This window comes from Gymnoscopelus braueri (assembly GCF_963280865.1).
Source record: "Gymnoscopelus braueri genome assembly, chromosome: 1".
NCBI classification, from domain to species: Eukaryota; Metazoa; Chordata; class Actinopteri; order Myctophiformes; family Myctophidae; genus Gymnoscopelus; species Gymnoscopelus braueri.
Window position 1 is genome coordinate 53,216,549 of NC_137603.1, and position 17,500 is coordinate 53,234,048.

The 17,500-nt window shown below is 41.8% G+C and overlaps 1 protein-coding gene across 1 annotated transcript in view; it reads right to left on the bottom strand.

Annotated features, from left to right (window-relative positions):
* The window catches only part of LOC308074619 (protein mono-ADP-ribosyltransferase PARP6), a gene marked incomplete at its 3' end in the record, with an annotated part of 38,087 nt that overhangs the window by 1,218 nt on the left and 19,369 nt on the right, over nt 1-17,500 (bottom strand). The window contains exons 14-21 of the mRNA XM_080414126.1: nt 16,922-16,989; nt 15,769-15,817; nt 15,184-15,293; nt 12,316-12,388; nt 8,147-8,216; nt 7,412-7,491; nt 6,573-6,636; nt 544-628 (exon numbers count right to left, since the gene is read on the bottom strand). Coding sequence (XP_080270252.1) covers nt 544-628; nt 6,573-6,636; nt 7,412-7,491; nt 8,147-8,216; nt 12,316-12,388; nt 15,184-15,293; nt 15,769-15,817; nt 16,922-16,989 — 599 coding nt within the window. The remainder of the gene's footprint in view (nt 1-543; nt 629-6,572; nt 6,637-7,411; nt 7,492-8,146; nt 8,217-12,315; nt 12,389-15,183; nt 15,294-15,768; nt 15,818-16,921; nt 16,990-17,500) is intronic.

The following is a 17,500-nucleotide window of genomic DNA, read 5'->3' on the forward strand; positions in this document are numbered from 1 at the left end:
TCATGTTGGTGGGGCAGTTAGGCAAAGACTGTGCTAACTCCCGAAATCCGAGAGAGGAAGCTGGCACTTCCGTTCACGAAAATATATTTTAAAATATCTTTACATTTTATTATTTTATTTCCATTTCTGCTAAGCAGCAAGCTAAATATACTTAGATGATTTGTATTTATATTAGGATAAATTTGCCCGACTGTAAAGACGAAACGGAAGGCTTCACATCCGGTTTATATTCTAATCATGATCAGAGCTTCCGAGTCCCAGACTGTATGACCGGAAACATTTGAGGAGGCAACAGTCTGGCCACGCGAGACTAGTGCTAACACAACAATACAATATAACGACATTACTATTATTATAAAATAATAATATTAATAATAACAACACCGTATGTACTGAAATAAAGAAGAATAAGAAAATAATGCCATTCCTCTAGCGCCACCCTTGGGCCAAAATGTCCAGTTGCCCACAATATATGTCATAAAAGAAGGCTAATGAGTGGGAGGTACAACAGTAGTGCTGACAGAAAGCTGGAGGTTTACTCACACAAAGAAGAAGCGTGTGCAGACGTGGTCAGACACTGGACACACCCAGATGTTACCGTGTTTCTGCAGGTCCTTGGATGTAATTACTGTTTCAGACAAGAGAAGGTTAAATTAGATACCACCATCTTTAAACTTGTGTATTGTTTTCATTTACCTTCTCTTTCACTTTGAATGAACACTGGATTACAAATAGTATATTTAACATCAGCTAGAAAAGAGGTATAAATCTGGGAGTAAACTTACTAATGTATCGTTTTAAGTACATAATAATAACAACGAAGTTCAGAAAAGATAAATGACTTTAAATGGATAGTTCACCCAAAACATTTCTTTTTTTCTATCGATAAGTCACCCCATAGAGATTTGAATTCATGGATATTTTTTTGTTTTTGTCGCATCCAATCATTATCATTAAATCATTAAATGATTGGCTCAGGAATGCGACAAAAACAAAAAAATCGAACTGGACGTATTTCCAACCGATGTCCGAAGTTTAGGGTAGACAATAACTACAAAATGACATCATTCAGAACTTAAAGGAGCTACACCATGAATTTAAAAAAAATATTTGATATTTAATATCATATGGTGTATGTCCCTCAAACCTTTTTCAAAAGGTTTGAGCCTAAATCATCACTCAGATATACTCATCCCAAGTCAATTGTCTCTGGCTTATACAGCGCTTTCAGCTGCAATACCAAAACGTCCTCTTGGGCAGGGGGGGGCTACTGAGCAATTCTGTCTGTTAATACAAAAAAATATTTTAAAAAATTATTAAAAAAAAGGAAAAAAAATGGAAAAATTCTGCATAAAAAGAAGCATCTAAGAAAAATACAAAATCGAAAAAAATACACTTTGAACATTTTTGAAGTGTTTGAGGTGCCTGTTTCACCCACTTCCGGGGGGCGGAGCCAAAATCCGAGCCCGAAGTATTTGTTCGTAGACCCCCACTTAGGGGGGGTAGAAAAAGTTTCGGAGCGATTCGGGCACTTTTCATTTAACATTGGGTTTGCCATCAATAATGTTTGTGACATCATAAACATTTCCATTCTGAGATCGCCTGTTCAGACACGCCCATTCTGGAAATCCATGAAATGAGAAGGAATGACTGAATTTAAAAAAAAAACATTTTTTGGGGTACAAGAGACACTGGGGACCCCAAAAAATACAAAAAACCAAGAAAAAAGTGATTTTCATGGTGTAGACCCTTTAACCACTTGGAACCCCAGTGTCCATATTCTGGGGGGGGGGGGGGGGCATTCTACAAGCTGAATAGCAGATCTACAAGCTCACATTGCGTCGTATTCGCGACGTATTGTGAGGTTGTAGATCGGCTATTTTTGCCGAAAGAGATTTGGTGTGTAGACTTTGATCGGCTGTTCTTGCAACTCCGAGCCGTTCTAACTGGCTGAAACAAAAGTTTGGACAGTGTGACTGGTCAGAAAGTTGGAAGGTGGTGCTGTTGATTTATTTAGTTTCGTTTCCACATTCGGCCCGAGGCTTCATTCTGCCAGCAGCAGCAAAAGTATTGGAAGAGACATTGGGGTGAGGAGGTTATAGGAGGCACCAGTCTGGCTCTAGGACTCAGGATGAGGCACAAACACCTCTGTAACCCCCCCCCCCCCGCCTCTGAGTGACCATGCATACATACAACCTGAAATGGCCAAACCTCCGTTACCTCCGTGACACATTTCCCCCACAGTGCATCGGAGGGAGATCCATGTATTAAAACCAGCGGTTCCGGTGCTGGCTGGCTGTATACTGCTTCAGTGGCCCGAGTGGAGCTATAGGGGCAGATTACCGAGTAATCTACAATCTACAAGCTCACAACAACAGGTTGTGGCAAACCCGTTGTGAGCTTGTAGATCTGCTATTTTACACTATCTATTTTTTGAGGGTTCGAGGCCTATAAGGCTCGAAACCTCTTTGAAACAGTTGGCTTTCACTATTCTTCTTCCGCCACTTTTTGCAGTTCTGGCCCAACCATGAATACGCTTTTTACGAAACCTGGCAATATGGTAGAGGGCTATGCCAAACAGCCAAGGCCCGAAACTCACAACCATTGGCCAAAGGGTGGCGCTATAGCAATCAATTGAAAATGCCAACTTTGAACAGGTACAACTCATGCCCTGTTTGACCTACAGCCATGAAACTTCAATACACACATGCGTCTACTCATGATGAACAACTTTCATACTCTGACTTTTCTGAAAAATATATCTCCTCCTGGGATCTTTGATTAATCTTTTTTTTTATTCTAAATTTTTATAACCCATTTTTTTCACCCGGTGCCAATTTCCTAAGTGATCCTGGGCGCTACACCAGCCCTACACCAGCGCTACACCAGTCCCCCACAGCCAGGGAGGCCAGGGCCGAGCTCATGCTTCCTTCACTACATGAGAGCCAACTGACCTTCTTGTCACCTGACAGGGGAGAGTTTCCCCGGTAGGACGTAGCGCGTGGAAGGAACACGTTATTCCAACCAGTTCCCTTCCCCTCCATCAGGCGCCCCGGCTGTCATGGGGGAGGCGGTATAGCGACCAGGATTACTACATGTTTTTTGTGAGGGTATTAACTACCCTAGGAGACAGGGGGAGAACATGCAAACTCCACACAGAGTAGGCCCTTTCGCCAACCCCACCTAGGGTATGGGCGCTGATGACGCGGAGGAGAAGACACGCCCCCAGCGCCCACAGCGTCCCCGGCGGGAATCAAACCCAGGACCTTCTAGCTGTGAGGCGACAGCGCTACCGACTGCGCCACCGTGCCCCTTGGGATCTTTGATTAATCTGCACGAAACTTTTTACACATGAGCTTTGGACCTATGCCGACAAACTGGGGAGGCGGATTTTCCATAAGTGAAGAAATGAAGCTTTTATGAGCAAATGAAAATTGCAGTTTTATGACAATTATTCATCTGCCCCTAAAACATACATGCAGATTCACATTTGTTTGAAACTCTACAGTAATGTAGAGGGTCATTCCAAATATCACTGAAACCAATCTTACTCCAATTGGCCAAAGGGGGGCGCTATAGCAATTTTTTGAAAACTTTAAACAGGCAAAAGTCATGCCTCGTTTGGCCGACAGCCATGCAACTTGCTTACACATGTGCCTTGACTCATGAGGAACACATCTATCACTTTGACCAGTAAGCTCCGCCCTTAGATTTTCCGTCATTTTGAGCAGTTTGAAAAACACTTAAACCTGTGTTTCTGCAGTGATTTTTGAGCAATTTGCGTGAAACGTTCTACGCATGTACTTTGGACCTATGCCGACAAAACGTTAGTGGCGGATTTTCCATAAATGAAAGCATTAAGCTTTAATGAGCCAATGAATATTGCAGTTTTATGAAAATTATTCGTCTGCCCCTAACACATACATGCAGACTCACATTTGTTTGAAACTTTGCAGTAATGTAGAGGATCATTCCAAATATCACTGAAACCAATCTTACTCTAATTGACCAAAGGGGGGCGCTATAGCAAAAACTTTAAACGGGTAAAAGTCATGCCTCGTTTGGCCGACAGCCATGAAACTTGCTTACACATGTGCCTTGACTCATGAGGAAAACATCTATCACTTTGACCAGTAAGCTCCGCCCTTAGATTTTCCGCCATATTGAGCAGTTTGAAAAACATTTAAACCCAGGATTTCTGAGCAATTTGCATGAAACTGTGTGAGCTCCTTTTTCACCAGTTCAGGTCTGTTGGTCCAATGGCTGATTGCTAAACCATCTGCCTTGCAACAACAGGGTTGCCGGTTCAAGTCTCACCTCATGCAGACTTAATTTCAATTGCATTGCACACAACATGTCTGTACCAATTAATACATGTGCAATTATTAAAGATAACATGAAATGCTTATTTGAGAGTAGTTATTTTCAATGTATGACGTACTTCGTTGTGAAAATAGCCGATCTACAATCTCACAACTTTTTGGATAGCAACGCTTTGTGAGCTTGTAGATCGGCTACTTTCACTAGTTTTGGTACCGAGGATACATCACATTTCTCTATTGGTAAATGCTTTGTGAACCATTGATCTTAGTGTTAGTGATACAGGGGCTCCGTTCATGGCAGAAGGCAAGAGTCTATGATCTTCAACAGACACCATCAGGTTGGATGAAGCCTTAGCTCAATCACTAGTGTGACAGCCTGTGAGTTCGAAGGTTGAGGGCTCGATTCCTGTCTATGGCATGGGTTGAAGTGTCCATGAGTGAGTTTCCTAACCCCAGATTGTTCCTCTGCGTGCTACAGTATATATGACCACCTCAGCTGGGTCGAGCTGAAAAGTAGTTTCCCCTGTTGGAAATATGTATGGTCTTTATTGTGGGCTTGCTGCAGGAGCAGTGAGAACACTATTATATCTTCACTATTTATAGACTATATTATCCTCAAAACATTAGCACCCTACTCCTTTTACGTAATTTCACTTAGAAAATCCATTCAAATGGAGACCACCTATGCTTTTATACAATACAGATACATTACAATATCCACAATCCCTCAGCACTCTGCTCAGCTGTTGAGAATGCTCATTTCATAGTTAGTTCCATGGGCTGCTTTGTCTCAAGTTCAATCTATCTGTACGTCTTATTGTGCTATTGTTGCACATCGCTATTTGCCTCATGCCTCGAACCTGTTTATTGCTGCTTGCAGCTATATTTATCTTTCTCTTTCTTTTTTTTTGTACCAATAATGACATGCCCAAAAATGCCCAAAATAGGGATTGATTATTAAACCGATTATTTCATTAAATTATCGATTATCTTTTACAATCGATTACATCGATTAGTTCACTGTTGCACCCCTAACTTCCACCAGTGGGCAGTATAAAACACTTTTGTTCTATCAGAACGTTCTTTGGATCGGCAACCCTTTCGAGACCGAGAGGAGTTGCCGTCGGTTGGACTATGGACCTTAATCCATTAGGTACTTTTTAGAAGGGAGTTGCACATACCAAAAATACCATATCAGCCATGCAGTTAAACACTTAAACCCTATATACTTCATTGACCGGCAGAGTTGTAGTGGTGATTTTTTAACTGGCGGGACGCTATTTTAATGAGGTCACGCGCACGTCGTAAATTTTACTTAGGTTTATTAGTGCATAAATAGTAGGAAACATGTTTGTATAGGAAATTACTAGTTTTTACCTTACTAACTTCAAATTGTATTTTGTGTGTTTATTTTATGATGATTAATGACGGTTTTTAATTATTTATATTTAACTGGAAAAACATTATCACACTTTTCTGCAGCGTCTGGTTCTCTGTGGTCCAGACGTGGTGCGTACCACTTCTCTCCAGTACCTCAATGTTTTATGCTGTGTGTGTGTGTGTGTGTGTGTGTGTGTGTGTGTGTGTGTGTGTGTGTGTGTGTGTGTGTGTGTGTGTGTGTGTGTGTGTGTGTGTGTGTGTGTGTGTGTGTGTGTGTGTGTGTGTGTGTGTGTGTGTCTGACAAGACTGACACAGTCTGCTTGAATAAAAAAATTACAAAGATTTTTTGCTCTGTCATGTTAGTAGGAAACATGTTTGTATAGGAAATGACTAGTTTTTACCTTGCAGACGTCACCTCTGTAATTTAGTTCATGAATCCATCAGCTACTGTTATCCAAACATTCTCTTTGGACTGCTTCACACCATCTGACAGTATGCCTACCTACAGTACTTAACAGGTCACACAATGGACCATTGATATGCTTCCAGCCAGGTAGACGCACTCTCACGGGTACGCACGTGCACATCCATGCATGTGCATGTGAGTGCGCGTACTCCTGTTCAAAAGATTGGCGGGACGCCGTGGTACCTCGTGCAATGAGCACTGCGCCACTGTTGACGTACCCTCCTTTTATGCCTATTTTCCATCGAATGTTCGCCTATTATGATATGCCCAGATTCAGAATAGTGTTTGTGTGGTCAATAAGTTAGCTTTTACCCCTTTACTGCTGTGTTACATTTCCCTTGCAGCACATATGATTTTGCCTTTACAGAGGTTAAAAGAGGAACAGGTAAAGTTCTTGTGTTTACCTTCACACAGAGCAATGCAGTTTAGATTCCGACTCTGGAGAAAACGGGACTGTATTGGACGGCTCTGTTGAAATAGAGAGAGACAACAGCAGGCTCCTTCAAGCTTCTGCAGTGAGAGACAAACTGAGGTTTACTTAACCCGGCATGCAAAATATAAGCAAATATAAGCTTGTAATAATATATATTTTTAAGTGGATTGAACAAGTAAAAGCGGTGACATAATAGCTTCTATTGTTCAGTCCTTTTCATAGAACAGTGATTCTCAACCTATTCAGGCCCCATAATCTGAACTGGAGACCCCCCAAAATGATCATGTTTGAACTGGGGACCCCCCAAAATGATCATATTTTAACTGGGGACCCCCCAAAATAATCATATTCTAACTGGGGACCCCCCACCCTGACAAGCACTTGGAATTGTAGAAGTTGAGGCATTACATTTAGTTTTACTCGGTTCACCAAATAAACATTGTGAAAATAGCCGATGCGTTGCAAGGCGATGTGAGCTTGTAGATCAGCTCTTTTCACAATTTTTGCCTCTTTCTTAATTATTTGACAATTTGGCCAATGTTTGACCAGTTTTTTATAATTGGTATACTGTAGTTTGTTGGTTACTTTTGATGCAGTAATAGTCTTTTTTCATTTATTTTATTTTCTTTTTTTTAAAAGGTCTTAAAAGTCCTCAAATTATCACTTTACTGTCATCTGGGGACCCCCCCTGGGAGTCTTGACCCACAGGCTGAGAACCACTGAATAGAAAGCAGGCACTGATAGTTTTTAAACTAAAGGTAACTCTACATTAGCATGAAGTTGATGCGAGAGGGTGTCCAGTCTGTTTACCTGTGGTATGGTGTTCATGCGGTTGTAGCGCTGCACCAGCTCATCTTTGGTGGGCATGCGGTGCTGTCCTTTCCCCATCCCTACAAGCACAAGTAGAACATGATGTATAACAGTGGTTCTCAAACCTTTTCATGTCAAGGACCCCCGAAATGATATGTATTTGGCTGCGGACCTCCCAACTAAAAAAAATGTTGTGCCAGGGATTTTTCAAAAATAGCAGATCTACAAGTGCATATGAGCTTGTATATCTGCTATTTTTGAATTGCCAAAGTATACAATAATGGTTAAAGTGGTTAAAATGATTGTGACGCTATATTAACAAATTTTGCTGGGGACCCCCTGGTACCCCGCCAAGGACCCCTGGGGGTCCCCGAACCTAGAAATCTAGGTCTAGAAATAGCAGGGAAGATACAATCAATCATCTGCGCTGTAAAATAAACGCTGCCCCCCCCACTCACCCATCCACCCGTCCCAGTGAAGAACACCTTACAGAACTTTGCATGAACTCACAGAGAGAATCAAAGCCCCACAGCTCCCCCAGTGGTGACGACAACACAGTGCAGCACAACAGGACAGGATGGAACACCCCCCCCCCCCGCCCCCTGCTCCCCAAACAGATGAAAATGGACCATTCCAGTGACGATGACATCTCATCCAGCCATGGTGAACACAGAATGGACTCCACCACCACAGAGGAAGACAAGGGGGGAAGGGGGGGGGGGGCTCGTTTCCTACCTGAGTATCCAAAGGATATGCTGGAGATGGGGCTGAGATAGATGCCCTTTCCATATGCTGCCCCATGCAGCTTGGGGGTTTAAAGAGAGCAGGAGGGAAGGAAGTGTCACTTAAGAGTCACACAGGGCACTCTTGCATAATACGTATAGGCACAAGCGTAGCTCGCACACATACTGTGCTGCACTGTGAATACCAGACCTGGGTCAAATAGCTATTTAATCACTTTGAGTGGTTCTCAAACCTTTTCGTGCCAAGGAACACCGAATTGATATGTACATGGCCGCGGACCCCCACCTGAAAACTTTTACATATTTGTGTAAAAAAAAATCGCCTTAAAAAAAAGAGATTTAAAGATTTGCACACATTTTCAAGGTTTTTCTAAAATAGCAGATCTACAAGCTCGTAGCGTGGCACTCTGTGCTGCGCTACGAGCACGTAGATCTGCTTTTTTTCAATAGCCAAAGTATAAAATATGGATAAAGGGGTTCAAATGGTTGTGACACTTTATTAACACATTTTGCAGGGGACCCTATCCCCCCAATAACCCCTGGGGGTCCTCGGACCCCACTTTGAGAACCAATGACTTAATCGTTATATCGTTGCTGTCGGAGGCAGAAACCTACTATCTCCATATTCCAACTTTGTGTGTTTTTTCGTGAATTAATGCCCTACTTGATCATATTACAGCATCACTCAAAAGTAGCAGATCTGCAAGCTAATTTTATACTTTTGACAGTTTTGGACATATGAATTTTCCACCCGACAGAGACGATATACTTTGTCATACGAAAAATAGCGAAAGTAACAGAACCACAAGCTTGCCTTGTACACGTATATCTTATTTTTCTTTGTTTGTTTGTTTGTTTGGGGCGGGGGGGGGGGGGGGGGGGCATTTTGGAAGATTTCCGCTTATAGTCACATGCCCAAAATAGGTACGCCAAGTTGAAAGTGGTTAATTTGTTCTAAAGTGGAGTATCAAAAGAGTGTGCTTTGCCAGATGCAACGTTAATAACAACATATGTCAGAAAGCATCAATGTGTTTGAATTGTGCCAATATAGTAAACAATACCCATCTGTTACAAACAAAAACTTACAAATATTTGGAAGTGTTAAAAGAATATTTTTTGATGTAGGTCTGATATCTACAAATACAGAGATAAGCACACACACGCAGACGCACTCACACACAAGCACGTGTGCGCGCACACACGCGCGCAAAAGTCCAACAAGGAGAGTAAGCATCTAGCCAAGCACCCCAGAGACAGCTATGTTGAGTTTCTAAATGCTTTCAATCCTTTCGATGGAAATATTTGATGCAGGTCTGATATCTACAAATACAGAGATAAGCACACACACGCAGGCGCACGCACACACAAGCACGTGTGCGCACACACGCGCACAAAAGTCCAACAAGGAGAGTAAAGCATCTAGCCAAGCACCCCAGAGACAGCTATGTTGAGTTTCTAAATGCTTTCAAGGCATTCAGCTCGTTGTGCACAGAACATTGTGGGGGAACATCCCATTATGACACGTGAAATGAGGTCAGGAATGACGACACAAAGACGACAATTATGAAGATGACCGAGGATGAGGTCGAGGAGAGTCCCTTCCACGTGACAGCATCCATGGCAGGGTGAGACGAGACGGCTTCCAAAAGAATGGAGGTGATCAAACGCACAAAAGACAAGCCGGAAGGACGGAAGGTAGAGGACAAATTGGATGGAGAACAAAGAACAAACAGTTTAGGAATGAAATGTGGCAAATATGGAGATCAGGACGTGGTGGTGTGTCTGCGTGGAATCAAAAGGAGAAAGACAGACAGAAAGATAGAGGGGTGGGTTTTGTATGTGTGTGTGTTTTTTTTTTGTGTGTGCAGATTTATTCATCTGTCTTGCTGTGAAGAGAACAATGGAGGAGAGGGCTAGGATTGTTCAAGGTGAAACAGAGAAGGGGAATGAGCAGGCGGAGAAGCAGAAGCAATGCTGATCAAAGACCAGAGAGGAACATAAATAAAACACGGCAGACGAGAGGATCGGAGCCGCCTTTAAAGTTTCATGAGCCTTAAGATCCCAAATACAAATGTTTCAAAAATAATATTCTCCAGCCGCGGCTGATGTATCTCAGAATGCAAACGGGTCCCGCTTTAAGTTTTAACATTTCTCGAGCTACGCAGACGTATCCCCAAAGAGTCATTTTCATCCAGATTCAGCAAATGGACAAAGGATTCTCTGTTTGACTTCTTTCAGTTCTCATAAAAAAAGAAAAGAAACATAATTTGACAATATTACTTTTGCTTCTTTACAACAGTGCCAACTCTGGTGTCAAAACAGATGTGACTTTGACTGGTGTTTACGATATGGGACAACATGACAAGCGCTAAAAAGTTTGGTTAATCATAGCAAAGTCAAATTACCGTAGTATGCTTAAGTTTGTGCAGTGGTGGGAAAAGTACTCAATTGCTTTACTTAAGTAAAAGTATCAATACTGCAATGTAGCAATACTCCGTTACAAGTACAAGTCTGGAATTCTAAATTTACTTAAGTAAAACTACAAAAGTATTGGCATCAAAATGTACTTAAAGTACCAACAAAAAAAAGTACTCATTATGCAGAATGTCCCATTTCAAGTTTTCAAATGTATAAAAATCTTTTGAAAATAGAAGATCTACAAGCTCACAATGTGTCGCATCGCGACGCATTGCGGGCTTGTAGATCTGCTATTTTCAAATGGCCAAAATGTATGCAGAGCTGAAGTGGTTAATGTAGGTTTTTTAATAATAATCAAAATCTACAAAGTAACTAGTAACTGAAGTTTTCAAATAAATGTAGTGGAGTAAAAGTACAATATTTGGATCCGAGATATAGTTGAGTAGAAGTATAAGTATTGGAAATTGGAAATACTCAAGTAAAGTACAAATACCTCAAAATTGTACTTAAGTACAGTACTTAAGTAAACGTACTTAGTTACTTTCCACCACTGAGTTTGTGTGACTGACAATTGCCTCAAACATTGCGGTGGCAACCCTCACTCACCCAGAATCATCCCAAGAAGGGCAGAACTGACTATTTCATCTATTAAACTACACCGTGTAAATAAGTGTTTAACTACACACATTCAAAATCATTACATGACCGGGAAGTTCTGACCTTTTGTGGTTGCCCTACAATGACGTTATCGGTAATTGTCACAACACTGGGACCCAGTGTTGTGACAATAGCAGTCTAGCTGTAGCAGTCTAATAGCTCTAACTGCTTGACAGCGGGACCCTCAACAGCACAATCACCAGAAGCTGCCGTTTTCAAAATGTACTTGAGTAAAAGCACAAAAGTATTGGTATCAAAATGTACTTAAAGTACCAAAAGTAAAAGTACTAAAATGTTTGAAAATAGCAGATCTACAAGCTCACAAAATGTGAGCTTGTAGATCGGCTATTTTCAAATAGCCTAGGTCTAAAATAGGGCTAAAGTGGTTCATGTATGCAAGTGTAAGTAACTAGTAACTAAATAATTGTAGTGGAGTAAAAGTACAATATTTGCCTCTGAGATGTAGTGGAGTAGAAGTAAAAGTACAGACAATTGGAAATACTCCAGTAAAGTAAAAATATCTCAAAATTGTACTTAAGTACAATACTTGAGTAAATGTACTTAGTTACTTTACACCACTGTTACTGTGCCTGCATTAGGGCTGGATAGATGGTAATTAGGCTACTTACCTTCAGTGGGAGCCATTCCCCACTCACCACGGCGATGCTTTGATTCAGAACCGTAGGCTTTGAGCCACCGGACCTATACCCTACTGCTAGTGCTCTAAGTGGTTAACCCTCTCCTGCCGACAAGGCACACAGGTAACCCGCTGACCCCCAGCCAACACCACAGCCCCCTCCCTCTCTTTCCCACAACAGGAAGGGGCGTGCCGTCCACTGCTGTCAGTACAGGAAGTAGGGAGTAGCTGACATTGGCCAGGACGAGTTTCCCAGAGTGCCGTGTGCTCAGTATAAAGTGCCAAATTCAAAGTTGACAAAAAAAAAGGAAAGAAAAAAAAATGGAAAGCTGGCACCCATTAACTGTCAAAATGGATCAGCTGGACAGCGGGCCTGCTCCCCGTGAGAACAGGCGCTGTCCAAGGTGGGATGCGTCTTAGATTACAGCCAACTGCTGGGGTTCATGTACCTGCAGTTTGGTGTAAGAGGCATTGACTAGTCCATTTCTCAGAACGGAGTGCCAGTTCTCTATGTGGGAACCACTGGAGCAGGAGCACAGAAAGAGATGGAGAGATAAACACATAGAGTTAGACACAGAGACAGTAAAAGCATTGAATAAAACATTCTTGCACAACATTTTTGAGTGGAAGAATTGTTTGTACGCTCAAGAAATATCTAAGCTTAAGACAGTCAGTCAGTCAGTCAGTCAGTCAGTCAGTCAATCAATCACTCTATATATCCAGGGAGGGTCAGCTGAGACTGAAACCTAAGTTATGTGTTGGTGGGAAAGTCGCTCGACAAAAATGACACATCACACTTTTCCACCTTATATATGGAGACTTAAGACATACTGTACCTGGGCATTACATTAAAGTTTAAAAAGAAATTCAGTGTAACGATAGTTCATGTAGGCACAGAAGGCAGAATGTTTATATACTTCATTCACACTCCCCGGACCCCCCCCCCAATTCGCTAACAAGTTATACAGTCGTACTCCTTTAAGTCAGTACGTTCAACCTCTTGTCATTCTCATTCGCTACAAGCTAACTTACTCACGCCCTCATACCCACAGTGCAACTCTGGCGGTTCATTTAAGCAGCCTCTGTTCTCTGTTCAGTCTACGTGCTTCGCTGTCTAAGCTGGGTGTACAGCTGTTTGTTTTCAAATTCCCTCCACCTCCCCGGCCTCCTCCCTGTGGCATTTAGTTCATATTGTTATAGGTTGATTCTGTGTTTGTACTGTGGTTCTATGATTCTGTGTATTGTACTATGTTCTATGGATTGTATATGATTGTGGTAGTTTAATTATGCATCGAAGGTTCAATGTTATGTAAAACTGTATTTTATGCTCTGCTCTGGGGGGTTTGTGATTGAAGTTCTGTGACATTTTGCACAGGGAATCTTTTAATATCACATGAGCAGAGTCACACCGCCAAACTTGAATGCAATATCATTGCATACATGGTAATGGTTAATATGGGAATGGTTAATAAATGGTAAATGGTTCATTAACGCTCTGGTTATTTCTGAGCTGAAGTGTCTAAATGAACATAACTTTCATTCAATAGAGAATTTTCTAAATTGCTCATGGGCACAAATCATCAAATGGAGGTGGTTTTCTTAACATCTTTCTGAACGGTTCATCAAAAATGAAAAGCTATCTTTCTAAAAATGTGTTGAGAAACATTCAAACTGGGACCCAGATACAGTAAAACAAATATATCTCTGGATTTAAACATGGCAACTTCTGAATTTGGAATTAAATATATGTTTAAAAAAATCTGATATGGTGATACTGTCAGCTTTTTTGAAAGAATGTATTAATGAATACAATAATATACAATAAATAATACAACTAAAATAATGCTGTAATGGTACTTTTACCACTGAAACCTTGGAATTTGACTCTCATAACGCCTGAGCCAGCATTCTCTGTCTACTGCCAACCAGAATAAACCTAGTCATCTATTCCCACCCTTATGCAGTGGATATTTAGAGACATGTCTTACATCATCCTCTAAACTTAGACCATTTATTATTCACAAAACAGACTCTCTGAGTAACCGGAGACCCAGATCACTGCCGTCTTTTATCACCGGACGCGTTGCGTGAACACAGGCCCCAGCTGATATATATCAAGCTGATGTATCAAATCTCCTGTCATGGTCTCTTAAAATAAACCAGCGTGCGGGTCGTGGGCGGTATGATGGCAGCTGTTATTCTTAGCTGCAGTACATTAAAGAGAGTGCATGTTGAATTAACGTCACTTCCCTGGGGGACCGAGCCAGTTTGAGTGGTTCGTTCCCCTCGAAGTAGCTAAGAACATGGTGGGGGCGGGTGGGGCATGCTAGCAGGTACATGGCATCATTAGCGTTAACCGTCTTAACGTTTACACATTCGACTGTGCCCACTATCAAAAACCAAGAAGAATTCCTAGCGATTAACGCTAACAGCGAGGACGGGGGAGACCGATGGAATTGCGCGCAAAGCTAGCGGAACTTCGCCAGCAGCACCCAGATGGGGCTTTGTGTATCTAAAATGTTCATCCGAGCTCCATCTGCTACTGTCCGACACGATCTCACAGATATCACTGGCTCCGTGCGCTGGCACGGCGGCGCGTGTTGCCCGTCCAAGAGAGATGGCCACTGCCATGTGCAGTTGCTTTGTTATGGTGGAATGGAAATCTGCTGCGGTAAGCCTTGCCATCAACATTATCATGACCAGATGCTGGAGAGAGGATGGGTTCAATCAATTCAAAGCCTCTGGAGATATGGAGCGCTCCAAGTTTTTCTATTCCACTGTACGGACATTTAATGGCATTGCCCTGTTGTGCCAGGTCTAAGTTAGTGTCTGAGTAGATGGTGGTCCTCAGCTCTGGTTCCACAGCACCACATCCTACAACCTTTCTTATGGAGACTTGCTTCTGGTTGAGGGACTATTGAGAGGATAATTGGTGCAGTCATTCTGATTGGATATTTGCATTATGTGTTCATTTAAACAAACGTTATAATTGCATTTAACCACTTAACCCCTACAGAATACACTTTGTTGATTTTCTTTCCCTCTGCACCACATCTCTTATCAGCTATTTTTGCCAATTGTTCATCTACTTTTTGCCCAATGTTCACCTATTATGCCATGCTGAGAATGGAGACGGTAGGGTTCATGTGGTTAAAATGACATTTCTCACACTTTGGCTGATGTCAAAAGCCCCGGCCATCTTTGGCCAAAGGTGGAAATAAGTCTGTTTTCCTTCCTTCTAGTTGTGATGGACGTGTGAGAGCAAAGTCACTTCAATATTTGACATATATCTGGGGGAAGAGCAGAGTACAACTCACTGGAAGGCGAAGGTGCTGCCATAGAGTTTCTTGGCAGTACGAAAGCGAGCCTCCTTGGCTGGAGGGCTGCTCAGAAGCAGGAACTGGTGAGAAGTGTGCATGAACTTCAGTTGCTGTCAGAGTGGGCCGGGGAAGAGAGAGAGAGAGAGAGAGAGAGAGAGAGAGAGAGAGAGAGAGAGAGAGAGAGAGAGAGAGAGATGCACAGGGACAAAGTGAAAGTAAGAGAAAGATGCAGATAGAGAGAGGGGGCGGGCGGAGAGGGAGAGAGTTAAAAAAGACAGAGAAAGAGGTACAGTATAATAGCAAAAGGGTGGCATGAAGAGATGGGAAGTTAAAGAACGCGGAATACAGGCATGACACAGATGTAGCGAAGATAACAACCGAGGGAGAAAGAAAATATGGAGATGGATGGAGAGAGAGAGAGAGAGAGAGAGAGAGAGAGAGAGAGAGAGAGAGAGAGAGAGAGAGAGAGAGAAAGTTTGAGCATTAGCGAAAGCGGCACACAGAGCGGCGTTCATAGAACAGAGTTGGCTGTTGTCAGAGTTGGAGAATGGAGAGACTAGTGTGTGATTGTGTCATTCCTACCCTGCTCAGAGGCAGCTTGACAATATGGGACCTGTTACTGGATATGATCCTGTGGAAAGACAGAGAAGAACACAGTGTTAGACTGTTGAAATGAACCTGACATTTGGCACAAATAAGTGAGCATTAGGTGAATATACAGTAGCTGATGTAAAAGCTCACAATGTGTCGTGTTATGACGCATTGTGTGCTTGTTAGAGCTTGCTTTCGCTTTACAGTGAAGAGGTTTGGTGTAGAGGAGCACCAGGAGGAGCCTGGGGATCGAACTGGAAATCTTCCGATTAAAGACAGCCGCTCCCAACCTCAGTCCCAAGTCACTGCAACCCTTTAATTACTTGTAAGCTATAACCATGGAAGCTGGGTTGCGCTCAGAGCGTGTGACAACTTAATAAAGTTTATTTTACAATTGGTCCAAAGGGCTGGATATACACTACCTTTAATTAATTGGTGCTTTGATTGCCTTGAGCTTTATTTATTGCACTGTATATGTTAAAGTTAGTGGGTTTTACAATATGTTTACAATAGTATTATTTTATTTATTTTGCTTATCTGTAAAGCTGAAAGGTGCTATATAAATAATGTTTATAGTTATTATTATGGTCATAAGGTAATTAACTTCATTGTGTCTGCCTCGATGAGGAACAGTTTATTGTAAATAATGCTTTTTTAATGGAATGACAATAAAGTAAATCAATCGCCCAAACAACTTGGGAAGCAGAGGAGACAGTGAAAGTATTGTATATAAATACATGCTGTCTACGCCAGTGGTGTAAAGTAACTAAGTACATGTACTCAAGTACTGTACTTAGGTAAATGTTTATTTACTTTTACTTTTACTCCACCACATCTCAGAGACAAATATTTTACTTTTACTCTACTACAATTATTTGAAAACTTTAGTTACTAGTTACTTTGTGGATTTAGATTATTATTACAAAACATAGGCCTACCTTAACCACTTCAGCCTTATTTAAACGTTGGCTATTTGAAAATAGCCCGTCGACAAGCTCACAACACGTCATGATGCGACGTGTTGTGAGCTTGTAGATCTGCTATTTTCAACTATTTACTCAAGTAAATTTTCATTACCGGACTTTCTACCTTGCAGTATTGATACTTTTACTTAAAGTTATTTTTCCACCACTGGTCCACTCACCACTGTAGTAATGGATGTGCCAGAGGATCTAGCTTGTCCATCTGTTTCTTGATCTCCAAATAGGAACCCTGCAATGAAAAGCACAGACATACAAGTCACTCCATACGCTTAGAGATCAATGAAAAGCACACAGACATACACTTCACTCCATACGCTTAGATCTGGGAGCAATACGACTTCATTAACACTTGCACTAAACATCCTTGAACCACACAATTCAACAATGTACCGCCACCTCCTTACAGCAATATAATATAATATTATAAGATAGTCATAATATGACTACTTTTGACGTCGTTTTCCTCAACAATGGGGACTGTTTAGACCATCTAGCGTGTCTCTCAGACTGACAGTCTGAATGACAATCTTTGCTTTCAAACGTGACACTTTAGAAGGGGATCTTTGATAATGACACCAAAGAAAAGGACGCGCACACTGTCTGGAACTTGCAAAAAACTTTTGCTCTTTATTCGACGTTTCGGTCGTTAGACCTTCATCAGGACAGAGAGGGCATTGTCTGTCCTGATGAAGGTCTAACGACCGAAACGTTGAACAAAGAGCAGCATTTTCTTTGCAAGT